General features: G+C 45.6%; 1 protein-coding gene across 12 annotated transcripts in view; it reads left to right on the top strand.

Annotated features, from left to right (window-relative positions):
* Positions 1-15,957, top strand: part of CHCHD6 (coiled-coil-helix-coiled-coil-helix domain containing 6) — a 202,524-nt gene that overhangs the window by 54,914 nt on the left and 131,653 nt on the right. For 8 of the 12 annotated variants that reach the window (XM_043519169.1, XM_043519172.1, XM_038409070.2 and 5 more), the window contains exons 5-6: positions 1,664-1,684; positions 12,501-12,584. The exons of 2 other annotated variants lie outside the window; for them this stretch is intronic. In XM_043519169.1, the coding sequence (XP_043375104.1) occupies positions 1,664-1,684; positions 12,501-12,584 (105 nt within the window). The remainder of the gene's footprint in view (positions 1-1,663; positions 1,685-12,500; positions 12,585-15,957) is intronic. 2 more of the 12 variants (XM_038409071.2, XM_043519170.1) reach the window with 1 other exon arrangement.

Raw genomic sequence — 15,957 nt, 5'->3', positions numbered from 1 at the left:
TCTTTTTCCCCTAGGAGCATGATAGTTAATTACTTAAGTGTCCTATTGATGACTGACATAAACCAGCAGAAAGCTACCTGTATATGGCATATCTTCTGAAATAATAATATGCATTACAACCTGCACCCATTCCCTCTCATCCATCTATTGAGGGCAGAGTATAGTACAGCAATGGAGAGGTTAAAATAAACTAAACCAGCACATCCTGTCTAAACTGCAAATAAAGATAGGAAGAAAAATATTGTTGAAACCGGGCTACTGTCATGATCAGTTGTCGATTGTTAGTGATGCTTGACATGTTGGCTTGATGGACTGAAGACTTGTTTCTGGTTGTGATGCATCTGCAGAAAGGAGGGAATTGACTTTACCCAGATGAGCTGTAGACGTTCAGTTCCACCCCTCTCTGCTGTTGCAGAGGATCAGGACAGACTGGTTGCATAACTAATCACGCTTCATCCCTCCACAACTTCAGGTGGCTGCTCTGTGCCATTAAAACAACAGCAGCTTCCATAAACCAATTGCTCTGTGCTGTCTGCTGTCTCTGGCACTGAACTACAACCAACAAGAACATCCCTCCTGCTTCTCCAAACCCCCTCCAATAAATAATTGTGATAAAAAAGGCAAGCCCTTCCAAAGTAACCACTTACAGAATGTTCTGCCAAGCAAGTGTATCCCCAAGAAGTAGGGGAGATGCAGCAGTCCTTGACAACGAATAAGCACTCTGACTGCCTTGTAAACATCTCAGTCTGAAGCCAGGCTGTTTATGGGCATTAGAGATGTTTATCATCTTGTACTTGCTTTGCTGCTGCCGGGTTATTGGTTAAATCAAAAATAATAATAAAAAGTGAGAGACAGGAGATACTGAAATCCTTGTAATCTGTGCATCTTCACTGTGGAGTCCCTAAACAATGACCTTACAAGCAAAAGATGAGGGAACAAAACAAGACAGCTTGGATTTGGCAGAGAGGTTCAGACTATATACTGTAGGAATATTGGTCTGCCTATGAAAGAAGGCATGGCTGAAAATCTGGTCATTGACTGATCAAATTTTCATTGACTGAGCTGTCAACTGTAAGGTATCCGGTGCAACTACATGAGTGAAGATGACTTGCTAGCAAGGTCTCCTTGAGTATATAAAACTGCTCTTGTGCAGGAGATACTGTACCTGCTCCTCTTGGGGGGTTTGGAAGCAGCGGGGCTTTTGACCTTGTCCCTCACAGTGCACCTGATACTACCACACCCCTTGCTGTGTGCTGCTACTGATATCAGTATCTCTAATGTTGTGCAGTCCCTTGTATGACTCTGGCTGCATCACATCTGTCTTTGCCTATCATCTGCTCAATAGGGAGCACTGTGCGGCATTCATTGCAGAGAGAGAGAGAGATAGAGAGAGTGCGTGGTGGGTGGGTGGGGGTTGGGTTGTTTTGTTTTTCTTTAACTACCAAACCTAAGCCCATTTAACAGCTTCTATTTACAGCACTGTCGCTAACAGGGGAGATAGGAGCACTGTTAAAATGCTTGCCATTTTTAAAGAACTTTTCTGAACTCATTATATTAAGAGCTGTATTGTGCAGCAGTAGGCAGCCTCCATAAGTTATTGATATCTTTTTTCCCCCCCTCTTTCCGCCCCCTTCCCCCTCTTTCCTTCCCCCCCCCCCCCCAGCCTGCAGATTTGGATGCCTGGGTAAGCTCTCTTTTTGTCTGCATCTTGCTTATTCCAAGTTGTCATATTGTTACCGCATGCATACAGATTGTTATTGCCGAGCACAGATGCACGATTTTATTTTGTCATTACATTTTAAAAGGTGTTCAGCTAGAAAATTGCATATTATTTCCTCCATAAAGATTTTCACTGGTTCCTTTTGTGTAGCTTACAGCTGCTGAGACCAAACTTGATAGGGTGATGGGTATGTGTATGTGGGGCTAAGTGGGTAGCAGAGGCAGGGAGGAAACGAAGGTTTCTCCAATGTTTCTCATTAGGGCTTAAGTCTGAACCCACTAGCTGGTGGTTAAAAACTTCCTTTGATTTCAGTGGAAGTGATAGTAGGACTGGAGTCTAGAGAACCTGTAATTGGAGCCCTGCAAATCCACAGATATCCGCTTTATATCCACAGACCACTTTTGAGGATTGAGTGCTGATATAAATTTTGAATCCACACAGGGCTCTACCTGTAATATACTTTGGGGACAAAGAACTCCAGGGTGACTTTGCAGGGCTGAGCTGCCTAAACTAGACATTGAGAACTGTACCAACCACTGTTGATTGGCTAGATTTCTGCCAATGTAACGTAATCCTGATTTAAATAACCTTTTTGTTATTTCAATCTTGAATGCCCCTCCATACACAGATCTCAGTCTTGATTTACAGAATCCCTTACTATTTCAGTCTTGTCTTCCACCTTTCAGCTTAGCCATTGCCCGTTAGTCTTGACTAGCAGCACTCCAGCTATTCCAGTTCTAGAACACATACTTTGCTGGTGCACTTCAATCTTGACTAGTAGCACACCTGTTATTCCAGTCCTGGGGTCCTGAACAGGGTTCTCTTCAATATCCTGTCTGCTCCAGTGACTGAAGAAGACATATGGGCAGGCACAAGCAACAAGTGTTTGCAATTTTTAGACTGAGGTGCTCCAGATGAGACCTCTTATCTATGCTACTGGATTCATTTGGGGAAACTGATTCTTCCCCCCCCCCCCATTAAAATAATTTAAAATAGAAAAAAGGCATTTGTAAGAGAGGTTAGATTTTTTTTTTCTAGTGGGGTGGGGTGTAAGGAGGTGCTGTGTCCCATGCCTCTGACCCTGTAAAATACTGTTGAGTTTGTTACTCCTGAGGGCATTCTATGCCACAAAAGTAAAAATTCTATGCACAATATTTTAAAATTCTGCAAAACTCTCCAAATTTTATTTGTCAAATAAACGTGGAGGTATTGGGATTGGGGAGCACAGGCCACTGGCTGCACAGAGGTGGGAGATCACCCCCTCACCCCCCCGGGACACGGACTCAGCAGTGAGGCTGCATCCAACCCTGACATAGTGCAAGGACCAGGCCTGCCCCAGAAACAGCCTAAGACCCTGCCCCTCTGTACCAGGTGCAGGCAGGCAGGCTCAGTAAGGCAGGATCCAAGTGTGGGGGGATGCAGGTGTGGGCTGAGAGGGTTCTGTGTGGGGCAATCTGAGTGTGGGCGGCTCAGTTGGACATCTGGGTGCGGGGGGGATCTGGATGCACAGGGGTTTGTTGGGGGGTTCTGGTTGCAATGGTAATGGGAGTCTGCAGGGAATCCAGGTGAAGATGGTTGGGGCTCAGCAGGGGGCGAGGGAGTCTAGGTGTGGGGGGTCCAGATGCTGGGGAGTGGTGCTTAGTGGGGATGGGGATCCAGGTGCAGGTGGTTGGGGCTCAGTAGGGTGGGGATTTCGGTTCCGGGGGGGAGGATGAGGCTCATCGTGAGGGTCTGGGTTTGAGGGGGTCTGGATGCATGGGGGTTGGGTGGATGGGGGAGCAGCTCCCGACAGTGATTCCTCCCCCTGTAGCTGAGGAGTGATGTGTGCAGAAAGCACATGGGTGTGAGGTGGGGAGGAGTTTGCAGAGTCTCCTGCAGCTGGAGGAGAAATCTGGGAGTGGATCTGACACTGCCCCAGATGCAGTGCAGGGGAAGAGAAAGTCCCATCCTCCCCAGCCCAGCTGGGGCTAGCAGCTGAGCCCGGCGCAGGGTAGGAACCACCAGCCGGGTCTTCCCCAGTCCTGCCCCCACAGTGATTTACCTCTCTGCCGGCTGCCCTGGGCACCTGAAACATATTGCTGGGGAGGGTTGCATGACCGCTCTTGTGGCTTTCCTTTGCTTCCCTGTCACAGTCATTTTTCTGCAGGGAAGCAAAGAAATCTGCAGGGGACATACATTCTGTGTGTGAGCAGTGATGCAGAATTCCCCCAGGAGTAAAAGTTCTTAGACCATATGTGCCCAGTTGAGTGGTGTTCATGGATAAATGAATTTCAGAAGTATCGGTTACCAGATTCTGTGAATTGCCTCTGGGAAGAACTCCCATGGGCTGTGTTATGGACCTTTTCTCCTATGTCAAACCTCCCTTCGCATAGAGACAACCAGTTTCCTAAAATGGATTTTTGTCTTTTCCACATTTTGGGTCCTGGATAGTCTTGTTTAAGTGAGGCAGCCTGGTGACAGTTGTGAGTTGTGCACTATTGCTGTGCCTCATTCTTGAATCCTGTTTAACCTACTTTAATATGGCCCTGCCAACAAACTTCCTTTTACTTGTAAATTTTCTCTCTGGTTTGCATGTACATATCTCACAGATGTGTACTGGAAGCCTGACCTTTGCACAAGTGAAAAGAGATAAATAAAATGTAAAACTGAGAACTGTATTTTGATTAAAGGGCATAAAACATACATTAACACAGTTGGGATGATACCTGCCATGAGCCCTGCATGAGAAGACTGATTCCGAAGTCCTCAAAACTCCAGTACTATGTTGCCATAGCACTGGAGTTCTCAGATTGGGTACCGAGCTTGTTTCTTGCTCTTTGTGCCTGTGGGAGCAGTGCACTCAACTCCTCAATGATGAATAACCAACCAGTTTAGTAACCAACACAGGTGCCTTCGTAATTATGCATAACATCTTACATGGTGAAGTGAGAGGCGCATGGAAGGAAGGCCATATGTTGCTCTGCAACAGCTCCTTATGGCTGACCCAAGAGCAGTGGTTTTTGGGGAGATAAGTCCAGACTTCCTTGGCTGAAAAGAAGATTGTTTCTACCAAGAGCCTTTTGGTGTATAGGGTGGGAGGAAGATATAAAGAGAGAAATTAGGAGGAACCTCGGAAGGCCCTTCCACACTCTCCCCCTCTCACTGAATAAACTTCACCAACATCTGTTTGATGTATGGTTAAGAGTTGAGTCTTGGAATTAGAAGGCGCTAACCCTGGTGCAACAGCTGCTCTGTTGAACAGAGATGAGGTAGTGCACTGGCACTGGACCTTCACTATTCCACCTTGAGAGTACAGAGCACTGAGGGCTTATCTACACAGTGAGTTAGTGCACAACAAGCTAATGTGCAGTCACAGCCTGGCTTGCCACGCACTAACTAGTGCACTAAAAGTTCTGTAGTGTGCTTTGTCCTATTTCCATTTTGAAATGGAAGTATGACAAAGCGCACTGCAGCAAGCTAATGCCCTGTAGATTCACACCTTAGCTTACCATGCAGTAATGCGGCATGTAAACAAGCCCTCAGTTCCCAATACAATTACGGACAATTCTCAGGCATCTTATGCCCTCCTCCTTGCATAGGAGGGAAGAGGCCATTTGCACTGTGCTGTCCTCTCTGTTGTCCATTCTGCCCTGCCTCCTCAATCTCCTTGCCTAGTGTGCCCCTTTAGTGAAACATTCCATCTCCCCTAAGTGGTTTCCACTTCGCTTTAGATATGCTTATATATCACTCATTTGAGAAGGGGAGTGTGAATTTGGTTGTTGAGAAGTTAGTATTCTACTCTCAAATGCTCCTCTGGAACACAATCACTCCTCACACAACATGCCCAAGCCCAACTCAGCCTCTTAAACATGGACACAAAATGGATCAGCAGCATCCTATTTAGAAACCAGTGTGGTGTTACATATTTCTTTCTTCCTCCATCGTTTGTTACTGAAACTTTTTACATTAAAAGTGGTTCTGATGCTTTGTTTGCCTCCTGCAGTCTCAATCCTCTGTGAAATTTATAATCCTCTCCACAGCAGCCAGCTCTGTTTGGGACATCACAGGCTTCTGATTTCAGGTGGGGAATAAGCAGCAGGACAAGAGGAGCTCTTAATAAATATCCTGCATTAAGGCAAAATGTCCCTAGTTGCCTAACCCAGTTTTGTAATGTTTGGTATAGTGAATATTTCAAATGACACATGCTCTGACTGTACCCTATATACTTCAAACATTATGATAAAGTGTACTAAAGTTCCTAGTCATAACAGCTGGGGGTAGAGGAAAATAGAAAGCAACTTTCAAGCAGATCCGTGTCTAAATAGACTTTCTCAAAGCACTTCAGTGAAGTTATTTAAAATGAGCAAATCATTGAAAACATGTCTGAGTTACAAGTAAAACTTTTTCAGTAGAATCTCTGGTCTGTAGTTCAACTGGATAATGGTGATAGTGGAGAGAATGATCAGAGAAGCTCATTGGAAAAGAGGTATTGGAAGGAAGAATGGTCCGGTCATTAGGGGACTAGCATGGGATTCAGGAGACCTGGCTTCAATTCCCTGCTTGGCACAGACTTCCTGTGTGACCATTGGCAGGTCACTTAGTCTCTTTATGCCTCAGTGCCCCATTTGTGAAATTAGGATACTAGCACAGCCCTGCCTCACAGGTTGTTTGGGACAGATCTATTAAAGATTGTGGGGTACACAGGTACTGTGATAAATGGGGACTACATAGTACTTTGGAAGGATAGGTAGGCTCCTGTCTTGTCAACACCCTTCCCAACCCTGCAGTATTATTCCTTATGCTATATTTTCACGCCACTGGAATAGAATGTTGCCCACAGTATAACGGTTTCCTGCTACTTCATGAACTGGTGAGGAGAAGCAGAGATGGTGATTATGTTTTAAATTAACAAATTTATTTGAGCATAAGCTTTTGTGAGCTACAGCATCCGATGAAGTGAGCTGTAGCTCACGAAAGCTTATGCTCAAATAAATTCGTTAGTCTCTAAGGTGCCACAAGTACTCCTTTTCTTTTTGCGGATACAGAGTAACACGGCTGCTACTCTGAAACCTATGTTTTAAATTGTTTGTCTTGTAAACAAGCTCATTCCTGTATAAGACTTTGCAGTTATAGCACCTTTTCTCTCAGGGTTGATGTTTGATAAGTTATTTTATTGGATAGAAGTTGGATGCTGGTGCAGGAGAATAACAACAGCTCAATGGACCATAATTGACCAATGTATTCTGATTGGCTTAGGATAGACCCATTGTAGCAGGAGTCCTCCCAGTACTTATCCAGCAGCTGCAGTATCTACTTGAGTAGGTTGCTGGACCTACTTCACTTTTTTCGTCTGGTTTTAAAGCACACAGACAGTCTTCTGTGTTGGGGTAGTCTTGGTGAGGCCCCCACAGCAGCAGTTCCTTGCTATTAACACCCTTTTGAGATGCATGGGGCAGTTCTCCATGCTCAAAACTATTGTTGTTCTTTGAGTGCTTACTCATGTCCATTCCATTGTAGGTGGGTGTGCTCGTCACATTTCATTGGTTCTGGAAGTTTTTCCCTCACTGGTATCCGTAGGGGACCGGCTCTGGCGCCCTCTGGAGTGGCACGCATATGTGTCGGTATAAGAGGTACAACTGGCTCCCCCCCACCCACCCCCAAGTTCCTTCTTACCGCCAGTGATGGTGCTGGGACGTCTCCTTGTTTGGGCAAGTTTTCTTATCTTGTCTAGTAGTGAATTGGTTGTTTAAAGTTTGTATAGTTAATAGTTCCCTTAGTGTTAAATTACAAATAGTTTGTTAGTCCAGTATGGGACTCAGCCTAGGGATGGGGCATGCCCCGGTCCCCGGGCTTCAAACCTTGTGACTGTTGTAAAAATCCTATGCCAGTCAGTGATCCCCATAGAAGCTGTTTGAAGTGTTTAGGGCAGGGGTTGGCAAATTACGGACCGCGGGCTGGATCCAGCCAGCGGGACTGCCATCCCCATGGTGCCACAGGGTGAAGACAGGCTCCCTGTCTACCCTGGCCCCATGCCTCTCCTGGAAGTGGCCAGCACCATTGCCCCCCCCCTCCAGGGGCCACAGGGACAAAGGCTCCACGCACTGCTCTCAGCTTCAGGCACCGCAGCTCCCATTGGCCGGGAATGGGGAACCACTGCCAATGGGAGCTTCAGGGGAGGTACCTGCAGGAGAGGAAAGCATGCAGAGCCCTCTACCCCCCCTCCCTCCCCCAGGGGCTGCAGGGACATGGTGCTAGAGCGGCACAGAGCCAGGGAGGCAGGGAGCCTTCCTTAGCCCCGCTGTGTGCCGCTGCCACCCCGGAGCCGCTCCAGGTAAGCAGCGCCGGGCCAGAACCTGCACCCTGAACCCCTCCTGCTCCTCAACCCCCTGCCTTGAGCGCTCTCCCACATTCCACACCCCGCCAGCACCGCAGCCTCCTGACCTGGAACCCCTCTTGCACCCTAACCCCTTCCCCTGAATCTCTTCCTGCACTCCACACCCCTGCCCCAGCAATACATTCATGGCCCTGAATGCAATTTCCCCACCCAGATGTGGCCCTCGGGCCAAAAAGTTTGCCCAACCCTAGTTTAGGGTAAACCCATGTGAGTGACAAGTATCACATTTGCAAGAGCTTCAGGCCATGGATGAAAAAGGAGCGGGATATTTGTCTCCAAGTGCTCCTTGTGGGGTCGGCCCTTGCACTGGCCTCAGAGCCGACAAGACTCTTTTCCAAGCATTGCAGCCTCCAACTGGCGCCGATCCCCATCCCCTTACCAGCTAAAAAGCAAAGACCGACCAGGAGGGGGTGTTCTCCTACGATCTGTAAAGGGAAGGACAGAGCTGGAGGAGAGCAAAGACCCACATGGGGCAGCTCTTCCCTCCAGATGGTGGCCAGGTTCCGCTGTGCTGTTGAGCCTACTTCAAGACCCGCCCGCCACCCTGTGAAGTAGAAGAGGCTCTCGGCATGTGGAGGTGCTGTCTATGCTGGAGGCCTTTCAGGCCACTAAGGACATTCTGTCCCTTCTGGTGCCGCCCATGCTGGCCATTGAGGTGCCCTGTTTGAGGGGTAAACCTGCCTTGGGACCCTTCCAGCGGTCTCCATCAGTGTGACATTGCTCCTCTGGCTCTGTGCCAGGAGGCCCCTCTGTCTGTGGGACTTCTGCATTCAGCATGCAATCTACCTGGATGCCTTGCACCTCCCCAGCGTCCAGAACACGCTGGTGGATTGCCTCAGCAGGTCCTTCTCTCACCACAAGTGGTCCCTTCACTTGGAGGTCATCAGAATGCTCTTCCAGAAGTGGGGAGCTCCCCGGGTGGACCTGCTCGCCACCAGACAGAACAGGAAGTGTCATCAATTTTGGTCTCTCCAAGGCCTTGGCAGAGTCTCACTATCCAATGCTTTTCTCCTGTCTTGGTCAGGAGACCTGATGTGTGCATTCCCGCCAATTCCGCTCATCAGCAAAGTCCTCTTGAAGATCAAGAGGGACAAGGCACAGGTCCATTATGATCACCCCAGCATTGGTTCAGCATGCTCATGGACTTGGCCATAGCAACCTTGTGGCCACTTCCCAGCTGCCCGGATCTACTCTCTCAGGATCACGGTCGACTTCTGCACCCGAACCTTACAGCTTGGATGCTGTGTGGTTGAATCCAGAGGAGCAAGCCTGTTTTAGTCAGGTACAGCAGGTTCTCTTGGAGAGCAGAAAGCCTTCCATCAGCGCAACTTGTCTGGCAAAGTGGAAGCGTTTCTCCTGCTGGGCGTCGAAGCAGATTATCTCCCCGACCCAGTAGTCTCTGCAGTCCATCCTGGATTACCTGCTTCACTTAAAGCACCTAGGTCTTGCCTTCTCTTTGATCAAGGTGCACCAGGCAGCCATATCGGCCTTCCATTCTCACATCCAGGGTAGATTGGTATTCTCACATGAGATGGTGATCAGTGTTCCTGAAAGGCCTTGAAAGACTCTTTCTGCCGATCTGGGACCTGGTTCCACAATGGGACCTCAACCTGGTTCTCTCCAGGCTCACGGGTCCGCTCTTTGAGCGTATGGCTCCTTGTTCCCTTTCCCACTTGTCGTGGAAGGTTGCATTCCTTGTAGTTATTACCTTGGTGAGATGTTGCCAAGATTAAAGCCCGCTCTTCGGAGCCCCCATACACGGTATTCTAAAAGAACAAGGCCCCTTCCTGCCAAAGGTGGTGTCGCACTTCCATGTCAACTGGGATATCTTCCTCCCAGTGTTCTGTCCAAAGCCTCACATGACCAATGAGGAGAGGCGGCTGCACACTCTAGCTGTCAGGTGTGCCCTGGCTTTCTTCCTGGAGCGCACCAAACTCTTTTGCAGATTGATCCAACTCTTTATCACAGTAGCAGACAGGATGAAGGGCCTTCCGGTGTCCTCTCAGAGAATGTTGTTGGTTCACCACCTTCATCCCTAATTGTTACGAGTTGGTGCAGGCTGTGAAGTAAGTGAAGGCTTACTCAACTAGGGCTCAGGCATTTTCGGCTGCCTTCCTGGCACATGTCCCTATCCAGGACATCTGCAGGACCACAACATGGTCTTAAGTACCCGCGTTCACAATGCATTACACCATCACCCAACAAGCCAGAGATGACGCTGAATTTGGCAGAGCTGTGTTGCAATCGACATGTCCATGAACTCCTACCTGCCTCCGATAACGCTGCTTGGGAGTCATCTACAATGGAATGGACATGAGCAAGCACTCGAAGAAGAAAATAAGGTTATCTTTCGTAACTTTTGTTCTTGGAGGTGTGTTGCTCATGTCTATTCCACGACCCACCCTCCTTCCCCTCTGTTGGAGTTCCAGCAAGAAGGAACTGAGGGAGGGGGGAGCCAGTGGCACCCATTATACTAGTGCATTCTCACACCATTCCAGAGGAGGCCAGAGCCAGTCCTCTATGGATACCACTAAGGGAAAAACTTCCAGCACCATTGCATGTCGCGAGCACGCAGAACTACAATGGAATGGACATGAGCAGCACATCTTGAAGAACAACAATTACGAAAGGTACTAGTCTTTTCGAGGCCGTCTGCAGACTTGGGGATTTGATTACGCCTGAGTCACATTTTAAGCTTTTCTTTGCAGCCATGAGGAATAGAAACTTTTTTTTAATATGGAAGCTGAAATTCTTCTTTAACCACATGACTCCTGGAGCTGGGGCTTTAGGCACAGGCCTATAATGTGTGTGCCTTATTCTGGTCCTAAATGGCAGGGAAAGCAAGTGTGGGAACCAGAAAGGTTCAAATCTAGTTACCACTTCAAAGAAGTTGACCATTACCATCCCTGTGAAGATGCATGTAACAAAAAAGCCGCCTCCTTGCTATTTTACCAGCATCCTTATCCGTCCCCCATCCCTCCATAACTTAAAAGATCCCCTCATTATACCACAGCGTATCCCTCATCAGGAGAGCAAATGGAAGGAAACACACAGCAACTCGCTTTCAGATGTAATTTTTCTCGTTAACAATGACTGCTGGCTGTAAAATGACAGATCTGAGCCCACAGGGGACATTCTTGTCCAGGCTGCTTAATCCTATCGGACCGGCATCCTCTACAATTGCACTGGGCATCGTTAAAAGTTAAGAATGATGCTGCTGGGATCTGTGTATGTATTAGCAGCGTTTGCATTCATATGAAACGGTCTAATAATTTTGCCTTTGAAAGGTCCACTGCCTGGTGATAAGTTAGGTGGTCATGCAGACTTTTGGGGGCACAGGTCCCATCCTCCTCCCCTCCTCAACTGCAATTTTAATGTTGCTGATTTTTATTTTAAGTTGTTAATAAGAAATATCAGTTCAGTTCCATCAATGCCTTGTTATCTCAATGCCACTCCAACATAGGGGAGAGAGTGCAGTGAACTCCTAACTGTACAAAACTGTTCTCTGAATGGGGAAGCTACGTTCCTATAATATTTTTCTTGTCCTGTTTTTTCTGGCTGATGATTAAGTTATACTTTTAAGCTTGTGTTAGGATGCCTGACTTGCTGTTTGAAGAGTCAAACACACTATAACCATGTGCTTTATTACAAGGAAGCAAAAAAATCCTATTTTTTAAAAAAGGGTGTTGGATAAGACCTAAAACAAAGGTTGGGGGCCATGTATACTAAGTGACCGGGGGGAGGGCCAATAGGCAATGGGGATGGAAAGAAACTTGCCACCTTATTTAGGCACTAAGTAAGTATAAAAGCAAATGCATGGGCAATTAAGTGTGTGTGGATACGGTTTGAATATTCAGGGTTACCCTCAAGATTTTAAGAATAAGTTGACTCTCTTGTGTGACTTCTCTTAAACCCCAAGTGGTAGGAGCTTGAAGGTGGGTTTTTGTTGTGTATTTTAAAGCATCTAGACACCTAAGGGAAGTGGTAGAAGTCCTTTTATATGAGAGATTTGGGTCTAGACTAGATGGGAAATCTGGAAAAGGCAGGGGAAAGTCCTACATTTGTCATATGGGTCACTTCTATGATTATGCATCTTAGATGATTTATATTGCCATTTTTTTAATAGGGAGAAGGAATACATGTTGGGTAGAGAACGGAAGTGTGATGGTGACAGCTCTTTAGAACTTTGAGAGCAATCCTAAATTAAAGCAAGTGTATGTTTAATGTGGTGAAGGTCTGACTGAATTCTATTTGGAGAGACCTGGTTTGAGCCTCTCTACACCAGTCCTGGGTGATGTATGGTTTCTGGACTCCTTTCAGTCCTCATCTTGTTCTGCTATTCTTGTCCCTCTAGCTCTCCTCTTCACCATCCTGATCTGTTGATAGGCTGTTTGCTCTTCCTCCTAGGCACGGGAGCTACAGTGCAAGGAGGCGGAGCTGAAACGACGAGACGCCTTCTGTAAGGAGCAGTTGGCCCGCATTGAGAGGAAGGTAAGGAAAGCTATGTTGTCTTTCATTTGCAGTGGCTGAATGCTAATGGGATCAGACATGGATCCAAGTGGATCAGCAGAGAAGAGAAACAAGAAGCATTGTGCTGAAACCTGGAACTGTCAGTCCCCAGTATTTTATCCCCCACATCCACCTTATGCAGTTAAATCAAACAGCTCCACAAACAGAACCTTTAAACAACTCACGTTTGAAAGATAATTGGTTCTTAATTGGATGATTTTTTAAAAACTAGTTTATAATAATTCAGGTTTTTATTTTTCTCTCTCACCACAGGGTTTAGTTGAAAGCAAAGTTGCCTTGTTTTTATTCCTTTGTTAAAAATCCATGGCCAAAAAAATAAAGATAATCTCAAATCTTGCTATACATATGAATTAAAGTTGTATTATTAATTTTTCTCAGAGGATCCCAACAGATCAAAGTGTGTTGCTGCAATGCACTGTCTGTCTCGTGCTGGATAAGCTTTTGAAATGAATGTGATTTAAAGAGACACTGTCAGGCATCTTTTAAGCCTGAAATGACCTTCGAAAATCCATTTAGGGATTTGAATCTCTCCTCTAAATGTGGGATTTGCTTCTGTTTAATTGTTTAACATGATGAGTTTTTAAAAATTGATGTAATAAAAATCGGAGCAGCCACACTGTTCCTTATGAACTGAAGTGGTTTTCTCTCCCTGACAAAATGAAAGTAGTAGTATTTATTTTTTAATAAACATAAAGAATAATGTTCTACAGTGGAAAGCAATTAGACCTTGTGACAGAGAGGTTTCACAGCTCTGACTTCTAGTGATGTTGCATGCCTGAGAAAAACGCAATGAGGGAGAAGGTGGATCACAAAGAGACAGTGGAATTTGTGCATCTGCTTTACTACTAACATGCAGTGTGATAGTGGCCCATTTTCACTGGAAAATTACATTTTAAAAATGGGAAGACCCTATTAGCATACCTAGTTTCCTTTTCCCTCCTTCCCTCCCTTTGCTAGTGCATGTTTGTTCTGTACTGTACCTTTTAATGCCATTAATGATGAAACATATCCAGGAGCAGTTTCATGTTGCACATTGTGGCAACGCTTTTATCTGTATAATTAATTTAAAAAACAAACTACTAAAACTACCACTTAATGCTGCAATAAATTCAGGTTTTAATTCAGTTTATGGATAATGGAGATTGAGATTCCACTGCACAAACAATCCACCCGCTATCACTCTAACTATCACAGTTTTCCATATGCTCATATGTAAAGGGAATTTTGCAATTTCTTTGTCTCATGCTGTGTGTCTCATATTTTTTCCCTCTAGATTTGGTTTCCCAAAGTGGAAACTGCTAGGAGTATTTGTGTCTGTTCTTTTTACAGACTTGTGGGCTGGAAAGAAGTTGTGTCCAGCCCTGCCTTGCTCTCCCCTTAAGCCTTTTTATATTCTTTGGTTCCCTTTGCAGTCCTCCTGTGTAGGACTAACCTTTTAAATACAAGGTGACTGATGCTTTGGCTACAGGAGTTTCACTTGATTTGAGATCAGATGGAAGACCTTTAGTCCCATTCAAATTGCTGGTGCATAGAGCTTTTCCTTCTTTAGTGAGTAGGTAATAAGGGCAGACTTTATTTCCTGCCTCAAAACAGTAGATTGTTTTGACCCTTAAACATGAACATTTTACTGGTAACAAAACAGAAGAAAGTCTCCAACTGTTAGTCTAGATTGGAGCAGGAGGTGTGGGAGCTAGGTTGGGAGATGAGAGAGATGTACTTGAAATAGTGTAATAAAGCTTAATTGTATTAGTTTTGAAAAAGGTTTTCGATTTTCTCTGTGGCTAATTTTATTCTTATAATGGTTGGAAAGATGGAAAACACAGCACAGAACAATCTTTTTTATTAGTTGTTGCTTTTACATAATTCCACTTTCACTTGCTGAATACACACAGACCTTGACTGCTTCTATAGTCACTGTTTTAGAATCTTCCAATTGAACCTTTTTTTTTTTCATTTTTTTTTTCCTTTGAGATTTGGTGGGAGACGAGTTGGGGGGAGCATCTGAACAGCTGTTGTTTTCCTTCTCCAGTGTTTCAAAATGTCACGGCAGGACATTTGGATTGCCAAAGCTAGATTGTTTGGGGGTGGCTAGTTGGGGGCGAAGGGGAGGTGATGATTCAATATAGAGCTAAAGAACCCAAAATCATACTTGGAAAGAACAAGCTGTCAGGAATTCCCTGCCTGTACTTTGCTTATCTGAAGCATGGGTTTGGCTTGGTCCCCACTTGCGTGTGGTAACAGAATGCGAAAGCAGCAGACTTTTGTATTTATCTGTTTTCGAGGGATGTTTTTAACCACTTTGCTGGCTTCAGGAACAGACCTAGTTCTCCATCTGAGGTTTTCCCACTGAGTAACCAACCATTCACTTCATAGGACATCAGATAATCACACCACACTGGAGAAGCGTATTTCATAGGAATTGCAGAATTGCCATCTGGATCAGACCAGCGCTTTATCTGGTCCAGTGGCCAATTTCAGATGTTTCAACAGGAGAAGTTTACCCCCCCCCCCCAAAAAAAAATGACTACCCTATGTTGTGCATAATTATGGAATAACTCGCACACAGGGGAAGTGTCATCCTGATTGCTGTCATAGATTCATAGATACTAAGGTCAGAAGGGACCATTCTGATCATCTAGTCTGACCTCCTGCACAATGCAGGCCACAGAATCTCACCAACCCACTCCTACAAAAAACCTCACCTATGTCTGTCAGTTAGAGGTTGACATATGCCCTGAAGCATGACGGTTTATATCCCTTAAAAAAAAATTTACACCATTGAATGAGCCTGTGGATATTCCCATTATTCATATAAACGTGTAATTCATTTTTTGAATCCTCCTGAGTTCTTGGCCTCAATGATATATTGTGGCGGTGGATTCCACAGGTTAACCATGCATTCTGCAACGTTTTATTTTATCCGCTTTAAATGTTTCCTTTTAACTTCATTGACTGTCCCCTTGCTCTTGTATTATATAATAGGGTTAATGAGAGTGCCCAATTTACCTTCTCTGTGCCATTCATTATCTTTTTATACTTCTGTCAAATCCCCTCTTGCGTATCTCTCCATTAAACTAAACAATCCCTACCTTTTCAACCTCTCATCCTATTAAAGTTTTTTCAGGCCTCTGATTTTTGTTGCCTGTCTCTGAAACCTCTCTCCTGCTGTGCCTTTAAGATTGGGTGTCAAGGCTGATTTCCCACTCTGGCACTTTGAGTACGGAAGGTGGGGGCCTGCAAGGATTCTAAAAATTAATACAGCCACTCCAGGCTTGTATCAAACTCTCAAGGTTACAGCTTTTCTCTGACCTTGGATGGGTAGATGCGGCTTACA

The sequence above is a fragment of the Dermochelys coriacea genome, chromosome 7 (assembly GCF_009764565.3).
Source record: "Dermochelys coriacea isolate rDerCor1 chromosome 7, rDerCor1.pri.v4, whole genome shotgun sequence".
NCBI lineage: Eukaryota > Metazoa > Chordata > Testudines > Dermochelyidae > Dermochelys > Dermochelys coriacea.
This window is presented reverse-complemented; position numbering and strand designations above follow the sequence as displayed.